General features: G+C 34.9%; 2 protein-coding genes across 3 annotated transcripts in view; one reads left to right on the top strand and one right to left on the bottom strand.

Annotated features, from left to right (window-relative positions):
• The window catches only part of LOC125658018 (activating signal cointegrator 1 complex subunit 1-like), a 50,914-nt gene extending 25,058 nt beyond the window's left edge, over positions 1-25,856 (bottom strand). The window contains exon 1 of the mRNA XM_048889047.2: positions 25,789-25,856. Coding sequence (XP_048745004.2) covers positions 25,789-25,798 — 10 coding nt within the window. The 5' untranslated portion in view covers positions 25,799-25,856. The remainder of the gene's footprint in view (positions 1-25,788) is intronic.
• LOC125658017 (threonine synthase-like 2) lies at positions 1,760-10,927 on the top strand. Of its 2 annotated transcripts, none has more exons than XM_048889045.2 (9): positions 1,760-1,895; positions 3,460-3,696; positions 5,855-6,049; positions 6,286-6,438; positions 6,693-6,844; positions 7,866-7,932; positions 8,703-8,851; positions 9,426-9,694; positions 10,318-10,927. In XM_048889045.2, exons 2-9 carry the CDS (start codon positions 3,474-3,476, stop codon positions 10,538-10,540), a joined length of 1,431 nt encoding a protein of 476 aa, XP_048745002.2. In that variant the 5' UTR covers positions 1,760-1,895; positions 3,460-3,473; the 3' UTR covers positions 10,541-10,927. The 2 variants fall into 2 exon arrangements, with proteins under 2 accessions (XP_048745002.2, XP_048745003.2); XM_048889046.2 differs by lacking the exon at positions 1,760-1,895 and adding an exon at positions 2,229-2,333.
• Positions 25,857-26,113: the final 257 nt, after the last annotated feature.

The raw sequence follows: 26,113 nt of genomic DNA, 5'->3' as shown, positions 1-26,113 counted from the left end.
AAAAATGTCTAATATTTACACATTTGATAACTCACCATTTTGGCCCCACCCTGATACCAAAACCCCTCCCTCTGGGATCATCAAATTCACAATTTTGGTAAAGGACTACCTGTTCTTTCTAAATATCTATCGATTTTTAATATAGAATCAATAGCACTAAAGATGTTATATAAGTGTTTTACACATAAACATTATATGCCAAGTTTGGCCCCGCCCTGGGGTCAGAACCCCTAACCCGGGGATCATGAAATTTACAATTTTGGTAGAGGATTTCCTGCTTTACATCACCATGCATTTAGTTTTTCTTACACATGTGCGGTTATTGAAAAGAAGATTTATGAAAATTTGTCAATTTTGGGCAGTTTTTGCCCCGCCCCTAGGGCCTCTGGGGTGCTGGAGTCCTGAAATTTACAATTTCTGTCCCCCTTGTTCCAAAGATGCTTCATACCAAATTTGAAAAGAATTGGCTTGGTAGTTATAAAGAAAAAGTTAAAAATATTCAGTTGTTAATGCACGTCGCACGACACACGACGATGGACGACAACCAATTGCAATAGGTCACCTGAGTATATTCAGGTGACCTAAAATATAAATATCAGGTCATATTCCAAAATATTTGTTGATGTTTTAGCGCTGAACTTGTGTTTTGATGATCTTACGAAATATCAATCGCTTTCCTCTAAATGACTACATAAAATACACTGGAATCACACACACACACACACACACACACATATATATATATATATATATATATATAAAGCACAGAAATAGCAATGAACTCTTAAATGAACATAACTGCCCTAAGTGAAGAAATAATTAATATAAAGCACAGAAAATTTCACTTTACATGGATACCCACTTCCGCCCCTACCCGGGGTTGAACTCACGACCTGCGGAACCAAATCTCCTAGCAGCATGTAACCAGCGCGCTAGACCGCTCGACCATCTAGGCAAGTCGGTCGAGCGGTTTAGCGCGCTGGTTACATGCTGCTAGGAGATTTGGTTCCGCAGGTCGTGAGTTCAACCCCGGGTAGGGGCGGAAGTGGGTATCCATATAAAGTGAAATTTTCTGTGCTTTATATATATATATATATATATATATATATATACGTTACACTAACATATTACTGAAATAAGCATCTGCAAATTTTCCGTCTCGCCATTTGTCGATCTTATTGAATTTTTCGGCGCATATACCAACACATGCCTTCTACAGGGTGTAAAAGGCGTATAGCTAAAAATGTACACATTTGCTCTTTGTTACGGAAAGGTGTACACTTTGTGGTCGGTGTAGACAAATCAATAGCGCCCTCGGGTCAGAGATTCTCTTTTGTACATAAACCAGGGGCGGATCCAGGAATAGCGGTTACGGGGGTGCCACTTTATGAGGCAGGGGGTCTGGGGGCCAACCCCGAGGCCCCCAGTGGGTCCAGGGCGAAGCCCTGGTGGGGGCCCAGGTGGCGATGCCCCCGGATTTTACAGATTTTATAGGGCTTGATATATGTCTCCTATCTAAGTCATTTGTACTATTTTCTATCTAATAAGTTGAAATTAGTAAAATGACGCAAATTTTAAGGGTTTTTGGAAAAAATTAAGTTCTCCCAATAAAGTAATTCAAGAAATCAAAAGATTTCGTCATTTAGAGTGGAAGAAATCATTGCTTCCTTTATCGTTTAGTACATTTTTCTAAACAAGATACCACGATTTACCTAACTTTGAAAATTTAGACAGGAAGAGAATATTTCCGTATATAGGCACTACTTGTCATTAAAAAAAAAGGTGACGTAAGCACAAAGAAAACAACAAATATATATTAATGTTCACAACCAGTTACCGTACAAACAGTGAGAGATATGGGAGTCGTGCCAATAGCGAACCACCTACTCTGATCGGTAAGATGACCGACCTATTTTATGTATTCATTGATCTGCATTTTTAAACAAATATATCTATATAGCAAGAACAACCACAACTGGAGTTTAAATGCATTATCATCTTAATATTAAGCTAGAATGTGTTTAACCTACTTTAGCAGTTAAGGTAATACTAATTAATTAATTAGCACGTGTGACAAACCATACCTAGGGTGGGGTGGGGGTCTATCATTTCATATATATGCACGCTACACAAACTGCATGATGGTATTTTGAATAAATCTTTTGTTGATCATGCAACAAGTAGCACCGATCAAGGCATGGAGATCACGTGATATGTACACGTATGTGACACACATGTACGATTTAAATCAGCTGACCAACTGCAAATAATGGACATTCACTAACTACTTACAATTCATCTGTTTGTCAGCAGCTGGTCAGTTTGTGTCGGAGGTGCAGTATTATTGTTTTGTTTTATTTATTCATTTTTGACCTGCACAAATCGATATTCTGTCCAAAAAAAAAAAATGTTGACAGATATCAAAAGAGATTTTGTCTTTCAAATTATGAGATTATTAATACTGTATCGTAACTTTAATGTTTACAATCAACTGGGTGTTTAAAAATGTAAGGCGGCCTATTATCTACTTTATTTCTAAACATGAAGTTGAATTCTCGCCGAATGCTGAATTTTGTGTGATTTAAATTGCTACAGATTTACTTATTCAATGAAGTTTAGTACGAGAATTGTTCTTAACATCCGTAATGCAATATTGTTCAATAGCTGTCGTTCTGTCTTTCCCTTTTTGTAAAAATTGATCCTTTCCGTCCCAATTTTTACGAATTCGAAGCAACAAATCTGCACTACCATATTGGATGACAATCTAGTGATAATTTAGGACTGGGTATCCCTCTCTCTCCTGTAGCAGCGATGTATGACTTTAGATAATGTTATTTTTTTCTCCCTTGCATTTATAACCTCTATAAAAAATTCTGTAAATATTTTATACACCCTTGTTTTAAAGTACTGTAGATCACTTTTATTTTAGGTCTTGTTTTCGTGGATACAATATGATTTTCCACGAGACATAACTTTCACGAATCATTACTTATCTTGCTTAAATCTTGTATATTTTTTAGTTTATTCAAGAGAATTCTTTTTCGGGAATAAAACTATTCTCGCAAAATTACGCGTAAATAAAGTTCTTGCGAATAAGTATATTACAATGTACATATGTAAGTGAATTTTTATTGTAATGTAAGAGTCGGCTTAACATTTATGAAAAATGTAAAATATTTACAGAATTTGAAGGGGGGGATTCTCAAAGAGAGAAAAATCATGGCTGCTATGCAACTCCGTTGCCATGGTAACACGTGCATGCCATTCAGGTCACAAAAGTTCATATTTCAAACTATATCAGTGTATACATATCCTCCATCATTCTTTTCTCTGCTATGATATACATCCTTAAATCCCCCCCCCCAAAGATTCCATTATTTTGGGGGATATTTACTCTATGCCTTATTCAACGAAACTATCTTTACAACTGTAATAATTTTGTATGGTGAAATTTTTCAGTTTGAAGTCAAACAATGAAATACAGGAGTACTCGGGGCGACATCTCGGGTCGAACTTTTGAGGAGGCATTGTGCACTGGATATGCGGAAGATGGTGGCATATTACTTCCGGAAACAATCCCGAAGATCGATGTTGATACACTGAAGTCCTGGGCTAGTTTATCATACGTAGATCTGGCGAAGAAAATCATTCCTCTTTATGTAAGCGCTGAGGAAATCCCGTCAACTGAATTAAATGGTAAGTTTTGCTGTTTTATTCATTTTTTTATATTGCAGAATTAATAAAGGAAATTAGGTCAATTAAAGAAATTAAAAATACATAAGTCGCGTCGACTCGTAGTTATAACTACGAGATACTAAGTGGCAAGGCAAGTACGATCTGAAATGTCGTATGTTTGAGATAGCAAGTTGTACGTATGACAAAGAATTACTCTATTATGGTATATGAGTGTATCTGCCCGTCTGTTTCTCTGTCAGCAACTTGTGGACTATATAAAAACAGTACTTGTGAGGCTAGGATCATAAACTTGATAAACACGTCCCCAATAACCTATTGTTTTCAAATTCAAGGTCCAACTTACAAGGCAGGGGTAATTCTAAAGGCTCAAAACAAGATAGAAGTAGTACAGTTATATGTAACACTAGGATTTTCAGATCTAATTACAAATATTTAAACATCATAGATGTCTCTCTGTCTGTTTGCACGTTTAGATCAGATAAAGACAGTACTTATAAGACTAGGATCATCAAAGTTGGTACATATATATTCTCAATGTTTAGAGAAAGAAGCCTATTGTTTTTCAATGGCAAGGTCAAATTTGCATGGGTAATTCTGTCAGCACAAATGAAGTTAGAACAAGAGATGTTTGTAAAACATATATCCCCCCCCCCCCCCCCCCCGGTGCAAAATTGAAAAGAGTTATACACATGCATCATTTAATTGATAGTAGTATCACCAATTAAAAATATTGAGCAGATAATATCTTTCTATGTCAGGAGTGGAAGCAACTAATTCTTAAAATATAAGAGACAATATATTACTATGTCCATTTTGACCTTTGACTGTGTGACCTCAAAATCAAAAGGAGTCATCTTCTCCTGAAGATGTATCAATGTACCAAGTTTGATGTCTGTGAAGGAAAGGGTTTTCAAGATATTGACCGGACAGTATATTCCTATGTCCACTTTGACCCTTGACTGTGTGACCTCAAAATCAATAGGCGTCATCTTCCCCTGAAGATGTACCAGTGTACCAAGTTTGATGTCTATTAAGCAAATGGTTCTCAAGATATTGAGCGGACAGTATATTCCTATGTCTAGTTTGACCCTTGACCATGTGACCTCAAATTCAATAGGGGTCATATTCTCCTGGAGATGTACCAGTGTACCAAGTTTGATGTATATCAAGCAAAGGGTTCTCAAGATATTGAGCGAACAGTATATTCCTATGTCCAGTTTGACCCTTGACTTTTGACCATGTGACCTCAAAATCAATAGGGGTCATCTTCTCCTGAAGATGTGCGAGCGTACCAAGCTTGATTGATTGATTGATTGTTTGAATATTGTACCAAGTTTGATGTTTGTTAAGCAAAGGTTCTCAAGATACTGACAATGTCTTATGTCCAGAGTAGATTGACCCTTGACCTTTTGACGTGAAAAACAATAGGGATCTTCTTCTACTCATAACCAACCCACAAATGAAGTATCATTACGATCAAGTGAATGGTTCTCAAGATATTGAGCGGACAACATGTGGTCTATCGACTGACCGACCGATAGGTGCAAAGCAATATGGCCCTCTTCCTTAAAGGGGGGCATAAATAGTACTGTGGATAAGGCTAGGATATTGAAACATGGTACACATGTTCCCCATGGCGAAAGGAATTAAGGTATGTTATTTTTCATGGCCATGGATATTCGAGAAGGAAAAGTAGTACTAATATGGCTAAGATCTTCAAACCTGGTATATACGTTATTAGTGTAAAGATTATTTTGTTGATTTCAAGTAAAACTTTGTTTATACTTCAGTTTGACGTTAAATAAAGTACTCTTTTCATGTTTGATTGATACTTTCTGATATTAGAGAAAGAATGAATAGAACTTTGTCAGACAAGAATTGTTTACTAGTATTTGGATGTGCATCTTTTTTCATTACTGCGTTTTTTGAAAATATTTGACAAATGTATTTTACAGCCAGAGCTTTGCTCTTTTTCATTTGACAACAAATTTGTGTCTTATTTGTATAGAAGGATATACATGTATGATATACAAATTATACACGCCATGAACTGTAAAATTTGTATAAATTGTCTTCATAAAGAAGTGATTGTAGTTCGGAGCATGCAAACTTATATATACAGTGTATTCCCTATCTGAGTTACATTTTTATTTCATAGATCTCATTGACTCGGCTTTCTCTCGTTTTTCTACACCGGAAATTACACCAATAAAGCGACTTCCAGGCGGTTTAAACGTGATGGAACTATTTCACGGACCAACATGGGCATTCAAAGACTTGGCGCTTTCCTGTGTTGGTCAATTTCTCCGATATTTTTTATCCAAAAGAAAGAAACATCTCAACATCCTTGTAGGTGAGTAACGTTGAATGGAAATAAGGCTAATTTTCTTAAATTATACAACAAAATTCATATGACGAATATACGCGTCAGAATCCCCCCTAAATTTTGTCTGAATCGTTTGTTGTTTCGTCTGCAAAAACATGTATAGTTTCGAGCATGACTTAGCATATTTTCGCAGTTTTGTTGTTGTTGTTGTTTTTTTTCTTTCAACAAATATATGTAAAACGATTAAAAACATTTTGCTATAGGAACATCTGGAGATACCGGAAGTGCAGCTATTGAAGCGGTCAGGGGTCAGGAGGGGATTGACATTGTGGTGCTTCTTCCTAAAGGGCGCTGTTCTCAAATACAAGAACTGCAAATGACAACAGTTTTAGAAGACAACGTGCATGTGTATAGAGGTATTTACCAATTCTAAAAATAACAACGTGCATGTGTATAGAAGTATTTACCAATTCTAAAAATAACAACGTGCATGTGTATAGAGGTATTTCCCAATTCTAAAAATAACAAAAAGGAGCACCAAAACAATTTTTTTAACTAATCATTGGACAGTAGCCTCTGTCCATGCAATATTACTGTACATGTAGGTCTTGTTTTAATTATAGACATGATGCAATTCAGTCTGATGTACCATATATTTCATGTTTTATAGTTGACGGATCTTCCGATGATTTAGATATCCCCATAAAGCAGTGCTTCCAAGACCATGCCTTTAGCAAGCGTCACAATCTGTCCTCTATCAACTCCATTAACTGGGCAAGGATCATGGTTCAGGCTGTACACTACACATATGCTTACCTACAGGTAAACCGTAGACAGGCACTGAACACGTGGTTCAGGCTGTACACTACACATATGCTTACCTACAGGTAAACCGTAGACAGGCACTGAACACGTGGTTCAGGCTGTACACTACACATATGCTTACCTACAGGTAAACCGTAGACAGGCACTGAACACGGGAACAAATACAAAGGCATCATCACAAATATGGATGAAAAGTGGATATGTACATCAATATTTTGAAATTGAAAACTTTCATATTTTACTTTATTTAGTCCAAAAAGGCAGTTTTAGAGGTAGTAAAAAAAAATTTAAAACTCCTTCTGGACACGAAGCAGAAGACACGCTAACCTGAGCCACTCAACTAGGAAATTATATATCTAAACGGAATAGATATATATTGCTGATATTTCTATTTCTATTCATGTTTTAAAAGGATGTCAGCCATTACAGGTATAAAATGTAATGTAGTACATGTATATATCCTTAAGGTTGACTTCCCTCCCCCCCCCCTCCCCCCCCCCCCCCCGGCCACACACACAAACACATACACCTTTAATTATCTTGATATTCCTAAAATCACGACCATTAATTTGTTGTTTAAGTTGAAATTTTAAAGATTATGTATGAATACGTGTATAGGATTGATTGATTGAATATTGTTTTACGTCCCTCTCGAGAATATTTCCCTCATATGGAGACGTCACCACTGCCGGTGAAGGGCTGCAAAATTTAGGCCTATGCTCGGCGCTTATGGCCATTGAACAGGGGGGAATCTTTATCGTGCCACACCTGCTGCGACACGGTGCCTCGGTTTTTGCGGTCTCATCCGAAGGATCGCCCCATTTAGTCGCCTCTTACGACAAGCAAGGGGGTACTGAGAACCTATTCTAACCCGAATCCCCAAGGGATACGTGTATAGGAACTACATTTATTAGTGCATGTATTCAAATACGATAGAGGTAGTAAGAATGTTTATATTGTAATGGGGAATTGGCGTGTATGGATTACCATTTTGATATATTGATCTTTTTACTTGTAGATGTGTCCGTCATGTGATGACATTGTTCAAATCGTTATCCCGACAGGCGCGTGTGGAAACGTCACATGTAAGCTTCTTATGTTGTTAGGATTTTATTACAGTAAAGTTAGTTTCTTACAAAATCATATCACCAGGGGCGGATCCAGGAATTGCGGTTACGGGGGGCGCCACTTTATGAGGCAGGGGGTCTGGGGGCCGCCTTTTGGATCAAGGACGAAGCCCTGGTGGGGGCCCAAGGGGCGAAGACCCCGGAAGCTTCTGGATTTTACAGGGCTTGAAATATGTCTCCTATTTAGTCAATTGTACTATTTTCTATCATTTTTATAAGGTGAAATTAATAAAATTGACGCAAATATTAGGGGTTTTAGGAAAAAATTAAGTTATCCCATCAAAGTAATTCAAGAAATCAAAAGATTTTGTCATTTATTTTTCCGAAAGTGGAAGAAATCATTGCTTCTTATATCGTTTAATACATTTTTCTAAACAAGATACCACGATTTACCTTAAATTCGAAAATTTTATGGGGGGGGGGGGGTGCGCCCCCCCCCCCCCCCCCCCCCTTAAATCCGCCACTGATCACTTCATTGGAATAATGTTAAATTCCGGAATCTGAACCATACCCTGCACTAAATCATGACGTCGAGTTGAAGATCAGTATGAAATTATTTCCGACCTTACTCAAATTATCGCATTACTCTGTGATTGTTCACTTCAAATTGTCACGGATAACCTAAAATAAAGTACAGCCGGCATTTTCTTAAATCGAATAAGATATAAAAGGCGATTGTAATTAATTGCACTAAATATATTTTAGAACTGCTTTTGATCCATTAACAGCTGGAATCATTGCTAAAGAAATGGGAGTGCCATTAGAGTTTGTCTGCGCAGTAACCCAAAATGACGTTGTTGCACGCACGATTCAAACTGGGGATTACTCGGTTGCTGATCACGTGATACAAACATTAGCGCCGGCTATGGATATCCAGGTAAAATGAGTGTCCTGTTCTGTTCATGTACTTGGTGTATTTCTAATGTTGGTGTATCCCAACTATACTTAGACTTACAGTTTAGAAATAAATTTTATTTTTGAAGATGCATTTGAGTATGAACTGCTATGCTTCATGCCAGCATACTTCTGAAAGGTAATCAACAGTAAGGTTTGTTATATATATCCATTCATTTGAGGTCTTTTAAAATTAATATAGGATTTTATACCCAAAATGACTGGTGTCGCCGTAATTTAGATATTTTACGTATATATTTTGCCGATGTTATTGAGATACAATGTATCCTAATTACGTACATGGTACATATTCCATCAATGGGACAACAAAGATGGTAAGAGTGTTTCTACGATAAAACCACGCAAAGTTGTCCAAAAGCAAAGTTGTCCGATTCTTTTAATGAAACTTTATGGGCAGGTTCCATTATCCACAAGTATTGTAAATATCAATAAATCAGTAATTCCGCTAAATTCATTATAGCCACCATACACATGTAATCGACTCTTTCTACATGGGTACTAATGTGATTCAAAAATGGGTACTATCTTGCTTTTAGATACCATATAATATGGAGAGAATCTGGTACATCATGTCAGGCGGAGACTGTGGACTAATTAAGAAATTAATGGCAGAATTTGAAAACACCGGAAGAGTCACAGTTCCAGAAGAAATATCAGATGCCGTGCGGAAGGTTATAGTCGACACATTCATCGCATCAGATGACATCGTCCGCCAAACAATGAAGCGGACCTGGGATGACCATGGGTACCTGTTGTGCCCCCATACCGCAGTCGGTGTTGGATATCAGTATCATCAAATCAAGAGGTAATAATGGTTAACCCAAATCAAAGCACTCGTTATCATTACCAAACACAAAATGAAGAATGTCGTAATTAAGTAGATATAATGAAGAAAGTTACAAATAGTTTGTACATGAATTTCATTGCTAAGAAATGTATAAATACCTGCAAGTAGAAATGATACACCGAACATATTGGATTACCTTCAGGTGATACAGTTTCCCTTTTAATGAAAAGTTAGTCGATGTGGCTGCTCATTAAAGGAGTGGGTTAATTACATTATAGTGTGACAGGGCCGTAAATTACATGGAGGCGGAGGAGGCAGCTGCCTCCTCCAACTTTTGAGCCCAAAAAAATTAAAATTTAAAGTTCATTAGAATTTATGTTGTTTCCAATAACTAAGAACATGATACCTCCCTTAAAAAGCATTCCAAATCTTTCTTTTAGAATGAGTTAGTCAAGTAACATCTTAGAAGGCCCTAGAATCAAGGATTTTGCACGAAACGTGTTCAGTGTGCACAAAATGTGCTAAGCGTCTGGGGGCCGCCCAGGCCCCCAGACCCCCGCCTAATTTCCTGCCTCCTCCAAATTGAAGGTTAATTTACGGCCCTGGTGAACCCATGTGTAAATGTTTTATCTTATTTTCAGGGGTTTAGATGAAAACAAAATACGCGTTGTAATCGCGACTGCGTCTGTGATTAAATTTGAAGAGGCGCTTCAGTCAGCCTCGATTCCCTTCCAGCGTGATCCTCAGGTGTTAAAGCTTTTTGAAATGAAACAAAGGTATACAGACATGAACAAAGACGAAAACTGGCTTCAGATGTTACGGGACAAGATTGAAGAAATAGACAAGGGAAGATTGCAAGAATGAGGATTAAATTTTACATCGATGTGACGACAATGTTGATGTTTGAAAAATGGTTAAACCTTTCTTCATCAAAGAATTCGAATTTTTGTACATACTCATTGAATATTTCAAATTACTGTTTCGTTTCCCTGTTCAGGGAAATCATTTAATTTTTTATTCAATTGCAACGCTTTGATCGAACACATCTTGTAAATCAAATTTTATTCACGAAAGCTGTCTCGTGAATAAATTAAATACATAATTATATCCAAGCGAAAATAAGTGATATGCAATAATATAATGACAACGAAATTCGAAAGAGATGTCTTGATGTCAAGTTATGAGGAGGTGTTTATAGTGCTGTGCGGAGGATGAAGCGACTAAATATAGCGTAATAAATATATAACTTTCTTGGGCATTTTCTTCCTATTCTTGTTTTCAAACATATCTTCAAATATTCATCAAAGCCCATGCGACCCGAAAATTTGCAGCTATAAATGATTTCGTTTGTTGTAATATTTTCCCAGAAAGCTACAAATCTGCAGCTACACTGTGTTAGGAGGCTTTCAGGTAAATTTCAAACTTTTCTTGGCCCAGTGGTTCTGGAGAAGATTTTTAAATGACCCCACTCTATTTTTGTCTTTTCTTGATTAATTCCCTTATGAAGAGGACACAACCCTTCATTTGAACAAACTTGAATCCCCCTCATATTATTTAAGGATTATTTGTGCCAAGTTTGATTGAAATCGGTCTAGCTAGTGGTTCTGGAGAAGAAAATGAAAACGTGAAAAGTTTACAAATAGACAGACAAAAGGTGATCAGAAAAGCTCGCCTGAGCTTTCAGCTCCGATGAGCTAAAACATGGTATGTTCACGACATCTACACGTGACTAGTGTCAGATGAGTCTGCAGTTGATATCTTGTTAAAATAGGCACTGTGTACAATTACGTACAAATGTACGTAACTCTGATATGTCTTCCTGGACAGTTGTATATATTCACCTGCGGGTAACACCCCCCCCCCCCCCCCAACTTAGTCATATAAAGGTTGATTATGTTACATGTACCAATAAAACACAATCATTCGAAAGTATAAAAGCATGATGATATATAGCTAGATTCCAAGATTTGATTTCTACTTTGAAAACCGCATACTTTGAATAAAAGGACGGGGGGGGGGGGGGGGGGGGGGGTGTTTACAGATAATGAACATACAAAACCGTTTAGAAATTCGACAAAGGGATATCTAAGACATCAATTTCATTTTCATTAGGGTATGAACTGAGATGCCTTATGGTGTGAAGCATTACTGTTCTTACCTTTCATGTATTTTCAAAAATGAAATTTATTTTTCAAATATGCGTTTCATTTTCATTTCTGTTGGAATATTCCAAGCCACTAAAATAATCGTACTATATTTATCAAGATTCAAACGCACATTGTTTACACATTCATGAGGAAATGGCTATTATTTTAATTGGTAGATATACTTGAGGTAAAAATTGAGAATTTGGAAACATAACAAGCAGTGCCATTCTCAAGGTTCGTTTTGCACCACGTGATCCATGACTGGTACGTATGTTTGTACGTGATACATGACTGGTACGAATGTTTGTACGCGGATTAATATTAACGCACTGACCGTATTCTGCGAGTGGCGATTACGATGCCGTTCAAAATGGTGATTATTCATATTCACTATTTTCCCCAAAGAATATTAGAAAAACAATTCTGGTAATTTGCAGCTTCTTTTTGCCGTACATTACAAATGAAAAGATAAGAATACCATTGTGTGAATTTGTTATTTATTGAAATAACAAATGACTACCAACTATAATTGCATATTACATAATCATAGTGACTTATACATAACAATGAATTGGCTGGGCTTACATCAGAGAATTGACAAACAACTACACGTTTGCCCTAAAGTAGGTTATGGTGCACCAATTAAGTTGAAATGTGGACTGATTATATATTTCTCTGAAAGGGAGATTGTGACTAAATTTCAGAGCAATACCTGTGACCATACCAAAAAATATCTGGAAAACTGTTTGACCCACTTCTACCCCAAGTACTGTAAGTGAAATGCAAACTGAACTTGCATTCCTCCAAGAGGAAGCCTATGACTAAATATCAGGGCAATATCTGTGTCCGTAATGGAAAAAGGCCCGGAAAACAGTTCGACCTATTTTTTCCAAAACGTAGGTCAAGGATGGACCAATCCAGCTAAAATGCAAACCGAACTTATATTCCTCTGAGACAAAGCCTTTGACTAAATATCAGGCCAATATCTGTATCCGTAATGAAAAAAAGCCTGGAAAACTGTTTAACCTATTTTTAGCTCAAAAGAGGTCAAGGATGAACCAATCCAGCTGAAATGCAAACTGAACTTGTATTCCTTCAAGAGGAAGCCTTTGACTAAATATCAGGGCAATATCTGTATCCGTAATAAATAAAAAAAAAGCCTGTAAACTGTTTCAGACCTGTTTACCCCTTATGAAAGCTGTCAGTAAGATTGTCAGTATTTTTGGTAGTCTGTCAGTACAAAGTCACCGGTGAGTGCCGCGAAGCGGCACGAACTTGCTAGGGGGGTCTGGGGGCATGCCCCCAGAATATTTTGAAAAATTAGATGCCATTTCCTGCTCTCTGAGAGCTCCTGAAATCAGATTCAGAGGTTTATAAAGATGAAAATATACTAAGTATTTTAGTTTGATTTTTTAAAAGTATGCTGAAAACCTTGTTGAGACCTCTCGACTTGTAAATTTCCCTAATATTTTTCATGCATATGTAGTACGGTTTCTCTGACACTTACCTCATATCTTTTAATTTTTAAACATCAGATCAATTAGCACTAGTCTACTTTTCTTGACTCATCAAATTACCCCTTTTTAAATTACTTTGTTTTCCTTGAATACTCAATTGAAAGTCTTGGTGGGATTTCGACTGCACATGCCGTCGGCAGTCATTCTTTCCAAGAGGAAGCCTTGGGCTAAATTTCAGGGCAATATCTGTATCCATAATGAAAAAAAAGCACGGGAAACTGTTTGACCTACTTTTAGTCCTAATGTAGATCACGGACGGACGGACCAATCCAGCTGAAATGCAAACTCAGTCTTACAATTCTTGAGGGAGATATTTTGACAAAATTTCAAAGTTGTACATGCATCCGTTACGGAAAAAAGTCCGGAAAACACGACCCGGACGGACAGCCAGCCAGCCGGACAGACAGTGCCATAACATAATGACGGACGTATAAAAAAAACTTATTTTACAAAGAATTTCAATAAAAGATTTTATAAAGAATTTTGATAGAGGAACTCTCTCATCCAAACACACTTGTCTCAACCTTGACAGATCCGCCAACGTGAGTGTAAATTGACCAATGAAATGGGTAATCTAAATAAAGTTGCAAAGTTTCACGACATTAATTTAAAAATCCAAAACACAATCTCAAGATATGGCCATAAATTTGATAGCATGTCGGAATCAACTTCCACTACCCCAGTGAAACAGGAAAGAGGTGTCAAGTTGAGAATTGCGAACACGTGTGAAAATGTTCTTCCTAAAGATCAAACATCAAGTGAAATAATTAATTTTCAATTATAGATATTGTAAATACTTAAGGACATATGACATGAAAAAAAGTTATTTGGAAAATCACTTTGTCAGCCTTTTTTGAGATAATTCACACAAAATCTGCATGACAGGCTTCAGATAAGAGCACGCAGCTGGATATACACACTGCTTTACCGTCCGAGAATTACCGACCATTTATAATTAGACGAGCCTAGGTCACGCAAGCCGTTTGACTTCCCACTCAAAGAACACTGCATTGACAAACGTGTAGGTGACCTAGACTATAATTAGACAAGCTAGTCTAGTAGGTCAGCAAGGCGCAATGATAAAGTCACTAGATGGTGATTTTTAAAAGTGAAGAATAACAGACGATTCAGGACACATTTGAGCCATTATAAAGAAATAAGGAAAATCAACATGGCCATGAAGCAGGGGATGATCTGTGACTGCCATCAGTTGATGTTGTCTTCGCAGGCAGTAATGAATCAGATAACTCAGTAAATGGAACACATTGTCCAGCATACTTTTCACATTTGGACAGAAGTTGACAGAGCACTTTCAAAGACAATATAATATTTCTCTTATGATGGGTTCTCTGTGACATCTGATCTGTTACATAATTATATTCATCTGAGTTTATGGCTCTGGTAAGTCTGGTGTACACTTGCTCAAGTCTTTATGTTTTTATTACTTTATCATTTCGTTCAAATTTTTTTGTGTTTCAGAAGTCTAAATATCTGCTCTCTACCATATTTAATGTCACCAAACATATGTTTGGCATTATTATAGGATTAAACATTCTTTTTGAAGAATTTATCGATGTGTAAACTCCGGACATTTTACTCACAAACTGAATAAAAGTGCGAAGCACTTTTATGTTAAGTTTGTGAGTAAAATGTCCGGAGTTTACACATCGATAAATTCTTCAAAAAGAATGTTTAATTCTTATAATTCCAATTCATTCACTTTATTTACAATTGCAAAAATTTGAATAGTTTCCCCGCACTATGTTATTTGTTTTCAGGCGTGTATGAATACATCGCGTTTTCGGATTTATTGATGTATAAACTCTTGTTCAGTTTTATTTTTGTCCAATCAAAACAATTGTAATAAATAACATTGGAATTATTAAAAAGTATTAAAGAGAGCAATGGTTATTAAACATAGAGACTTGAGCAAGTTTACTATATTATGTATATCTCTTGTATTTTTTTTTATTATACGATTTTGTTTTTCTATTCACGATTCATTAAGACAACTTACCATTATTCTTTATTATTTATTGTACCTCATGTACCACTGACGGATAGTGAGTGAAAATAAATGAACTTGATCTTATCACCATGTTATCATATGAGAGGTTAATTAGACTTCACATCCAGCATCAATTATAGTCCTATATCTACTCCGTAATCATTTAGAGAACGTGTTACCGTCTTTTGTAAGCAAATGGGGGAAAGACGAAATAAAATTTTGGCATACTATAAAACCTGGCCTGGCCCCATTGGCCTGGCCTGGCCTCAAAATTGGCCTGGCCCCAATTTTGGCCTATAATTATGTTCCATCCCAAATTTTGGCCTGGCCTCAAAAGTTGGCCTGGTCTCAAATTTGGCCTCTAAAAATTTTTTTGGCCTCAACCAAAAAAAATTTTTTTAATTCAAAATTTCGATTGAATTCATTGATTTATTATTGGTTTTAGTTTTTCAAAGTCATAGCACATAAATTATATGTTTCTGTTGTTTTGTAAATGTGCACTTTAAAATAATCATGAACTACCACCCATCTGATTGATTTATCGAATATCTATTGATTAGTTTATTGATCAAATCTTTTCCCTTCATATCTGTATGTTCTAGTATACAACAAAACACGTATATATATAAAACTAAAATGAATGAAAGATTGGCATAGTGATTTTTTCCCCCAGAATTATGATTAATTTCATTGATTTATTATCGGTTTTGTTTTTTCAAAATTGTTGAACATGAATGTTATGTTTCTGTTGTTTTGTGAATGTGCACATCAAAATAATCATGAACTACCACCAATCTGATTGATTTTATTGAAAATCTATTGATCAGTTGATTGATTAAATGATTTTCCCCTTCCTAACATATGTACTAGTACACACCAAAAAAGTATACGGAAGTAATGAAATTATTGGCTTATTGATTTTTTTTCACAATTATGATTGACTCCATTGTTTTATTATTGGTTTTGATTTTTCAAAATTGTTGTACATAAATGATATGTTTGTGTTGTTTTGTAAATATGCACATTGAAAACTCATTTTACTAATGATCCACTTCACTTATTGATAATGAATTAAAAAAACAAAATGTCATTTCATTCAGGAACCATCTTTGAATCTGCGAGTGTTGATTATGTCGCATATCAGCAGTGGGCTTCCAATATTTTCAAACTGAGAGGCAATCACATAAAGTTTTACCCACTTCAAATTCAAAATACTCAGGATTTGACAACGTTAACGTTTGACCTCCACATATACACTGTAATATACGACTGAAAATGCATACTTTATACATTTAAACAATCAATAAGGGTTTCAATCTGGAACATTTCTATCTTTTTGCAGAACTAACGAACTTAAATTCAATCAGATATAATTCATACCGAATTTCCTCTGATAAGTTTTTTTTTTACAATGACATTGATCGGCATTTCTATAAAACATTGTCTCGTATACTGTAATTTATGTTTCTTAGACCCTAAGCAACGGTAAGCAAGGACGAGTAGTAACCTCCAGTCAATTTTTTTCTGATAATTAAAAACCCAGTCCTGCAAAAATCACGTTTGTAGGATTTGTGGTTTAGTTAAAATTAATTAAAATGTCAAACCCCAGTGCAAGTAACCTGATGCTTGGCAGTTTCCGCTGTTATCGGCTGTGTGATGTCACAAAGCGGCAATCTCCGTCGCTTTACAAACATTGCACTAAGTAAACATGTCATCTGATGATCTCAGTGAAACAAGGAGGGGTAGAAGATGTGTAGCGGGTGGGTGTTCAAATACACATTTAGATGGAGTGTCCATGCACTATATTCCATTAAAGAGAGAACCTGATCTTGTATCAAAATGTACGGTCTTTGTTAGACTAAAGAGAAAATGATCTGAGGGTCCCCCCAGACACTATATAGTCTCTGTGAATTACATTCTCATAATTCTTGTTATCCATTTCAACACCAATTCAAAACTTCACAGGGAATTCCAGTCAAGTAAAAAGTTCTGGGTCAGTTCTAACAATACACCACTCCTGTGTTTTGGGAAAGCTCTGACAAAGAGGCGGATGAATCCAAGGAGGTACAAGAAAAAGACAGAAAACGTTTAAAAAGGACTTTTGTAAAACAGAAACAGATGGAACTTGCTATTTACATATTTCATGCCCACATCTCTCTCTCTCTCTCTCTCTCTCTCTCTCTCTCTCTCTCTCTCTCTCTCTATATATATATATACAGCTAATGCACATTGATACTCGTAAATGGCTTGATTGTATTCATATGATTTATGCTACAAAAACTAACAAAAATTTAAAATGAAAAAAAAAATATACAGGAAAATTTACTTTATCCACATGGAGTGAATAACATGTTGAAATTATTAAAATATCATGAATGCATATATATTGTTTATAAAAAAAAATTAAATAAAGATAATGTATCATTGCAAATCATTACATAACAAACAGAATCAATACAAGATCCTCAACCAAATATATCAGAAATGGATGCACAATATGCCTATTGGTGAAAACACAGGAAATTTGAAATTGGGAATAAAATATATACTCATAAAAAAGTTTTTGAATTCACAAGTCTGCATTTATCATGCATATCTAAATTTACAGTCCTATTTACTGACAACATTAGATTATCTTTTAAGAAAATTTAGAAGAATTATCAAATTTAATTCAAGATCATATCTAAATTAACTTGCAGTCACCTAAATTATCCTTAAATCTGTTGTAAAATTTATCCATCAAAATTACCGTTTGCTGTTATAATCAAATCTAAGAAAATTCAACTATTCTTGATCAATGTATGCTATGTATTCTGTCTGACTGGACAACTTCTGCATGGTCAGATAAATCTTCATCTCAAAAGATGTGCAAGGCTCATATTAGCAATGGAGAATGCTGCGGTCAGTTTTCTCGGTCCAACAGCAACAAAATCTTCATCCTCTAGGTCAGATGAATCTTCACTATAATCTTCTTGATTTGTAAAATCTTTCTCAACATTTAAATCAAACCAAACATCATTTTCCCCTAACACTTTAATTTCGTTTGATTCTGAGACCATGATGCTAATTTCAATGACAAGACCCCTGGACATTTTTGTTACGTAGCACATTCCACAGCTGATGAGAGACCTTTTTCTGATTTGACGCTCGTGTGTAGACTTGCTCAAGTCTTTATGGTTTTTTTTATTACTTTATCATTTCATCCAAATTTTGGCATACCATAAAACCTGACCTGGCCCCATTGGCATGGCCTGGCCTCAAAATTGGCCTGGCCCCAATTTTGGCCTCTAAATATGCTCCAACCCAAATTTTGGCCTGGCTTCAAAAGTTGGCCTGGCCTCAAATTTGGTCTCTAAAAAATTTTTTGGCCTCAACCCAAAATTTTTTTTTAATTCAAAATGTTGATCGAATTCATTGATTTATTGGTTTAGTCATATAGCAGATAAATGATATGTTTCAGTTGTTTTGTAAATGTGCACTTTAAAATAATCATTAACTACCACCAATCTGATTGATTTTATTGAATAGCTATTGATCAGTTTATTGATCAAATCATTTTCTTTTCCCTTCATATCTGTATGTACTAATACACTCCAAAAACGTATACACAACTAATGAAACGATTGGCATATTGATATTTTTTTTCAGAATTATGATTGATTTCATTGATTTATTATTGGGTTGCTTTTTTTTTCAAAATTGTTGAACATGAATGATATGTTTCTGCTGTTGAATGTGCACATTAAAATAATCATGAACTACCACCAATCCGATTGATTTTATTGAATATCTGTTGATCAGTTTATTCATTAAACATTTTTTTCCTTTCCTACATGTAACTTATGTACTATTACACAGCAAAATAAGGATACGGAACTAATGAAATGATTGGCGTATTGATTTTTTTCTGAATTATGATTGATTTCATTGTTTTATTATTGGTTTTGAGATTTCAAAATTGTTGAACATAAATGATATGTTTGTGTTGTTTTGTAAATATGCTCATTTTACTAATGATCCACTTCACTTATTGATAATGATCGAATTCAAAAAACAAATTCACACTAGTTTAATGATGAATTATCAAACCTCATACACTGCAATGTAGCATATACTGCCTTCACTCTTATTGATAAGAACAATGAGTTTGATATCTAGGTATAACAAGAGGCCTACAGGCTTTATTGGTCACCTGAATACTGGTGAAAAAGTATCACTACTTCCATGGGCTATGAAATCTAGAAAAAAATTCCTGTTCTGAATATCTAAGCTAAATTCTAATGTTCAGCAACAGTATAAAACAAGATGTGTTCTTAAAACTTCACTGCCCTCAAAAGTGCATAAACTGATGAAAGGCTTTAAAGAATAGGTATTACATGTAACATTAAAACATCAAAATATATGACTAATTTGGACTCATCCTAAAGTCATAACACTGGGTTGTGAAATCAAACTTATACATAAACACTATATATACTATGTTTGGTCCCATCCTGGGGTCAAAACCCTTACTCTGGAAAAAATCAAATTTACAATTTTGGTAAAAGACTACCTGCTCTATCCATTTAGTTTCAATTTGATATCAAAAGCACTAAAGAAAATGCTATTTAAGTGTTTTACACATAAACACTATATCACGAGTTTGGCCCCGCCCTGGGGTCAGAACCCCTACCCCGGGGATCATGAAATTTACAATTTTGGTACAAGCTTTCCCCCTCTACATTACTATGCATTCAGTTTTTCTTACATGTGTGTGGTTCTTGAGAAGAAAATTTTTGAAAATTGGTCATTTTTGCTCTGCCCCTAAGGCCCCAGGGGTGCAGGAATTCTGAAATTTACAATTTATGTTCCCTTTGTTCCAAATATGTTTCATACCAAATTTGAAAAGAATTGAAATGATAGCTATCAAGAAGTTAAAAATGTTTATTGTTCACACATTTAATAACTGACCATTTTGGCCCCACCCTGATACCAAAACCCCTACCCCTGGGATCATCAAATTTACAATCTTGGTAAAGGACTACCTCTTCTTTCTAAATATCTATTTACTTTCAATTTAGTATCAATAACATTAAAGAAGATGTAACTAAGTGTTTTACACATAAACACTATATAACAAGATTTGCTTCACCCTGGGGTCAGAACCCCTACCCCGGGGATCATGAAATTTACAATTTTGGTAGAGGCCTTCCTGCTCTACATCACTATGCATTTAGTTTTTCTTACATGTGTGTGGTTCTTGAGAAGAAGATTTTAGAAAATTGGTCAATTTTGGGCAGTTTTTGCCCCACCCCTAGGGCCCCAGGGGTGCTGGAGTCCTGAAATTTAAAATTTATGTCCCCCTTGTCCCAATGATGCTTCATACCAAATTTGAAAAGAATTAGACTGGTAGTTATTAAGAAGAAGTTAAAAATGTTCAATTGTTAAAGCACGACGCCGGATGAAAACCAATTGCAATAGGTCACCTGAGTTTACTAAGGTTACCAAAAAATACTACCATAAATCATTGAAACTACAACTTTGATAAATTAAGGATGTTCATATCTGTTTAATCTATTTGAAATAAACATGTAGCACTATAGTACTGTAATAGGATATCAGATTTAATATTTACAACATATTATTCTACAGCACAGGTCTTGACAGGAAGTCAAAGTTGAGGTTAATCTATGATATACGGTTTGAAATGTCACACAGCTCTGCACAGAGCGTTTATTTTCAATAATTATCAGAAAGAAAGATGATTTTGATGACAGTCTAAAAACATTAAGAAGTAAAGCACAAAATTAAAGCTGCACTTTGTGAATTTGTAGATGCATAAACCTTTTTTCTCCATTATAAGACAATAATATGAATATTACATGTATCTGATATTTGCTTAGATGTAGCTGCTGCAGTGGTTAGATAGAGGTACAAACGATATTTTTGGGGGGGTTAACTAATGCAGGCTTTGATATAAAATAAGAAGAGGGTAAACAGATTCAATGTAATAATTGTAATTAGTTCTGTTTTACTGTTGCTTTATCACAAAACCAGAAAAAAAAATCACAATTTTGAAAATTCAGACAGACAGTTTTGTATATCTTATTTAGTTTAGGCACAATCATAAAATGAGTTACTTATTAAAATTTTCTGTTGTATCAAACATTCCCTATTTGCAAATGTTGGAATGCTCCATTGTTTCTGTATAATGGAATTTCCAACTTCAGCAAAAGCTTTCATCACTATCCTTTAATATGGTGATAGATATTCCCTTTATCCTGGCAGGACAGGCCTTCATAGCATGGGAACTTGTCAGTTTTACAATGAGTATTAAAAATTAATTATGAAATCAAGAAAGAAATATTTATAATACAGCATATCCGTTTTAATTTACATTGTTCATTCAAAGTGAAGTATAGATATTTAATAAAATGAACACTAAAATACAAATCAAAAATCCTTAGTTAATCATTATGCTAGCAAACATTTCACTGTGTTTATTTTGATTTTTTTAAAATGTCATTTATCATGCTTTGGAAATTAAACAAGTAACACTAAATGTGTGGTATCTGCACATTGAAAACATTAAGACCACATGCTCAGCTCTGAATGGGCTTGGGGTAATTTATGGAGTGGAGTTTAGTGGAGTCATGGAGTTGAGGAGTCATGGAGTGGAGTCAATGAATAAAATATTCATGTTTATCATGTATAGAATAACCATTTACAAACCACAACACAGGACTTTGATATAGAAATGCTTACAAATAAAATTTTAAAAAACATGCATTACTGAATGCAGAAACTGATCATGATTTTGCAACTCTTAACCAGTAACCTTTTGTTTGAAATTTAACTACTGAGTGCGTGTATTATATAATCAGCCCTGGAATGTAACACAGCTACTCTTTGATCTACTTCACACTGTTGTGGACACAGTTTACAGCGAATTACAAAAGACCGAATTACAAAAGACTGGTTGAGTTTTCAATTGCCTGCTGGATTGATCAACAGACTTTACAATTTGGTCAGCAAAGTCTCACTTTTGGTCTGAATTTAGGTCACAAAGTTACTCAGGTATGACAAAGAATTGATAACTTTTTTTTCTCAGTGTGAGTGACAACCCCATAAATAAGATAATTTAACACTTCAGTTTTACTGATTATTTCAGGAAAAAGAATTTCTCTAATTGTATAAGTTAATAATTTCTTTGTTAAAATATCTCTCCATCTTATTTTTTTCATGGTTATAAGCTGAATAGGTGTTGTAAAATTCCCAAAGGTAGATGTGCACTAACCAACCCTAAAAACTATAAATAGAATAGAAGACTGAACTTAAATGGTTAGCTATTAACAAGAATTCTATTGGTCAGAAACAGTAACAATAGAAGAGTTTTCTGGAAGTTTTCTTTGTGTGATATGAATGGAATGACCTCAAACAGATGAATGGTACATGTACATGTACATGTGGACACTGTGAGATGTCTAATGACATATTTTTAAAAGTGAAATTGTTAAGAGTTTAGTAAAGTTCAATTTAATCAATAAAAAAATTGTATTTGAGAGAGAGAGAGAGAGAATGCACCCTTTTCTTTACTTAAAGTAATCAAAAGTATTTTTGAAAGAAAAATATAATCAAATTTGATTTTATTCCAAATTTATTGATTTAAAAACACTTGAAATAATGTTTCAAATTTAAGCGAGAGAGAGAAAGAGAGAGAGAGTGCACCTTTAATTAAAGATGTTAAAGTAATCAAATGTATATCTGAGAGAGAAATATATTCAATTTGATTTAATTGATGTTCACTTTGAAAAAAAAAATCCTAGGGAAATAGCTGCAAAAGACACTGAAATCAACTCAGATTTACCTGTAAAAGCAATCTACGCTTGAGTAACTTTGTGACCTAAATTCAGACCAAATGTGATTCTTGGCTGACCAAATTGTAAAGTCTATTGATCAATCCAGCAGGCAATTGAAAACTCAACCTGTCTTTTGTAATTCGCTGTAATTGGACCAGGCCCTTATCACATCTGTGAATAGGTGTCCCAGATAACTATTAACTTTATAAAAAAAACAACCAAGATTTACTCCTGTCAATTGATCAATAATATTGATAGGTTATATCAATCTATAATTGATAAAAAAAAATACTCAGCTATTTTAATAAAAACACATGAATTTAGGAAATGCCATTGCCAAGGCCATGCATTTACACAGTGTTAAAATGATGAAGAGATTATCTGACTTAGCAGGTCATAAATTTGACCTCATTCTTGGTGCTTGTGACAGGAAAATTTTCCTCACACCTAAGGGGATGAAGGGGCTTTGACAACTAAAGTAGAACAAACAGATTGAACCAAATTCCAACGCACCTATTTGTACCGGATGAGGGTGTTAAGTTACATTACTAGTGACAGTTGGGGGATAATAAAGTTATGAAGCACAGAGACTCCTCTCTCCACTCCGCTCCACTCCATAAATTACCCCAAGCCCTCTGAATGTGCGCTGATCTTAAAATCGAATTCATTATAATGACAACACAATTGTAACACTTTTATAATTTGTAAATTGATATCAAATTGAATTCTGTTGAATACAAAAATGTCAATAAATCAATCATTTCATCAGTATACTTTTTGGTGTACTAGTACTGTACATATAAAGTTAGGAAGGGAAAAGCAAATAATTTTGTCAATAAACTAATCAATAGATAATCAATAAAATCAATCAGATTGGTAGTAGTTCATGTTTATTCTAATGTACATAATCATTTTATTTCTACAACTTTGAAAAACTAAAATCAATAATAAATCAATGAAATCAATCATAATTCTGAAAAAAAAGTCAATATGTCAATTGTTTCATTAGTTGTGCAATCTGTTTTAGTATGTACTAGTACATACAGATATAAATTAAGGGAAAAGAAAATGATTGATTCAATAAACTGAATAGATTTTCAATAAAATCAATCAGATTGGTGGTAGTTCATGATTATTTTACAAAACAACAGAAACATATCATCTATCTGCTATGACTTTGAAAAACTAAAAACCAATAATAAATCAATCAAAATTTTGAATTCAAAAATTTTGTTGTTGAGGCCAACAAAATTTTTAGAGGCCAAATTTGAGGCCAGGCCAACTTTTGAGGCCAGGCCAAAATTTGGGATGGAGCATAATTAAAGGCCAAAATTGGGGTCAGGCTAATATTGGGGCCAGGCCAGGTTTTATAGTATGCCCCAAATTTTACTGCGTTTTCTGCTCTCCACCATGCTTAAATGTCATCGAACAAAGATGTTTGGCATTGTCAAAAGTATTAAAGAGAGCACTGATTATTAAACATAGAAACTTGAGCAAGTCTAGCTCGTGTGTTTCCGTGAGAAGGGAGAAAATTCACATTTAATTGTTTGTATTTGTTAAACTAGTACAGATATCGAGGTACAGATTTTTCGAGTATTGTGAGATAGTTCAGTTCGTTATCTGAATGATGACAAGAGTCCATCCTTAAAGATGTATTCCCAACAGTGAAATTCTTGCAACAGTAATACATGAAATTAATACACTGTAACTATCTATTATATATTTTTAATCATACTGTACCATGTTAATTTCTCTAATTCACTGGATCACTAGGTATCATGGACTTATGTATTACTATCATTATAGGGCGAATCCATTTGTACATGATGAAACACTTTTTTCAAACCAACACAAGAACTATATTGATGTCTTTTTAGTGTCTTTCGGACCCGATATACATGTACTTTTTTTAGTGGTTAGAAGATCCGATCACCCGATTGTAATGCTCTGAGACATTGAAAAAGTTAGTATTCTATATACCAGAATAAGTATAAAAAATCTACACAGGTACTTGTAGTAGTATAATAAAAATATCCCAACGCCGATTGAGAATATTCGAATAGTTTCTTCAATTCTTCAGGAGTATAAGAATATTATATACTTACGCTGGGTTTGAATGTGAGCATATATATATATATACTTCTGAAGAATTAAATTTTTTTTAGTAAGTATATATATATATATATATATATATATATATACATATACATACATATATAGCCTTTCGGTTGATTCAAATTGTTGACCTGAAGAAATGACCCTGCATACAGGATACCGGGATATTAAATCATCTATAAAAAGGGGGGGGGGGATTATCACCTTGCTCAGAGGACTCCCTGATTAGCAATTCTTTTATTTAGATTCATTAGCTCAGACGCACGCAAAACCGCCGTAAAAGTTGGTAGCACCCTTCCCTGGTTTGCGACATATCAATGTGAAACACGATGTCTCGAGATGATAAAAGATCATGATAAACGCAGGGGACAAAAACGCTACAGGTGTTTTACACACAAAAATCTCTTGCGATAGTTTTAATCAATATGCCATACTGTTGCTTTTCAATAAATGCATGCAAGTGATGGAATAAACAGATGTTACTTACCCACGTACATGTCAGCCGTGTGTGATGAAATCGTGAAAAAAAGCGGGAAATCTGTGGTCGGCTGCTGGGAAAGGTCATCTGCTATGGAAAGCCAACGGAGTAAAAATTCTATTCCTGTAACTGTATTTGTAAGTACGCAACACACCATTTGTTCAATGTAAATGTAGATTGGATTAATCGTAAACGTAGAAATGTAAATGTAGATCTTGTACATTTTGCACAAGAAGCCCGTCAGAGGTAGAATAGGGAGTTTGTATGTATATATATATAGAGAGAGAGAGAATGAGAGAATGAACCTCCGCGGTGGCCGAGAGGTTAGAGCGTT

The sequence above is a fragment of the Ostrea edulis genome, chromosome 9 (genome assembly GCF_947568905.1).
Source record: "Ostrea edulis chromosome 9, xbOstEdul1.1, whole genome shotgun sequence".
NCBI classification, from domain to species: Eukaryota; Metazoa; Mollusca; class Bivalvia; order Ostreida; family Ostreidae; genus Ostrea; species Ostrea edulis.
The sequence above is the reverse complement of the archived record's forward strand: the minus strand, read 5'-3'. Positions and strand labels throughout refer to the sequence as shown.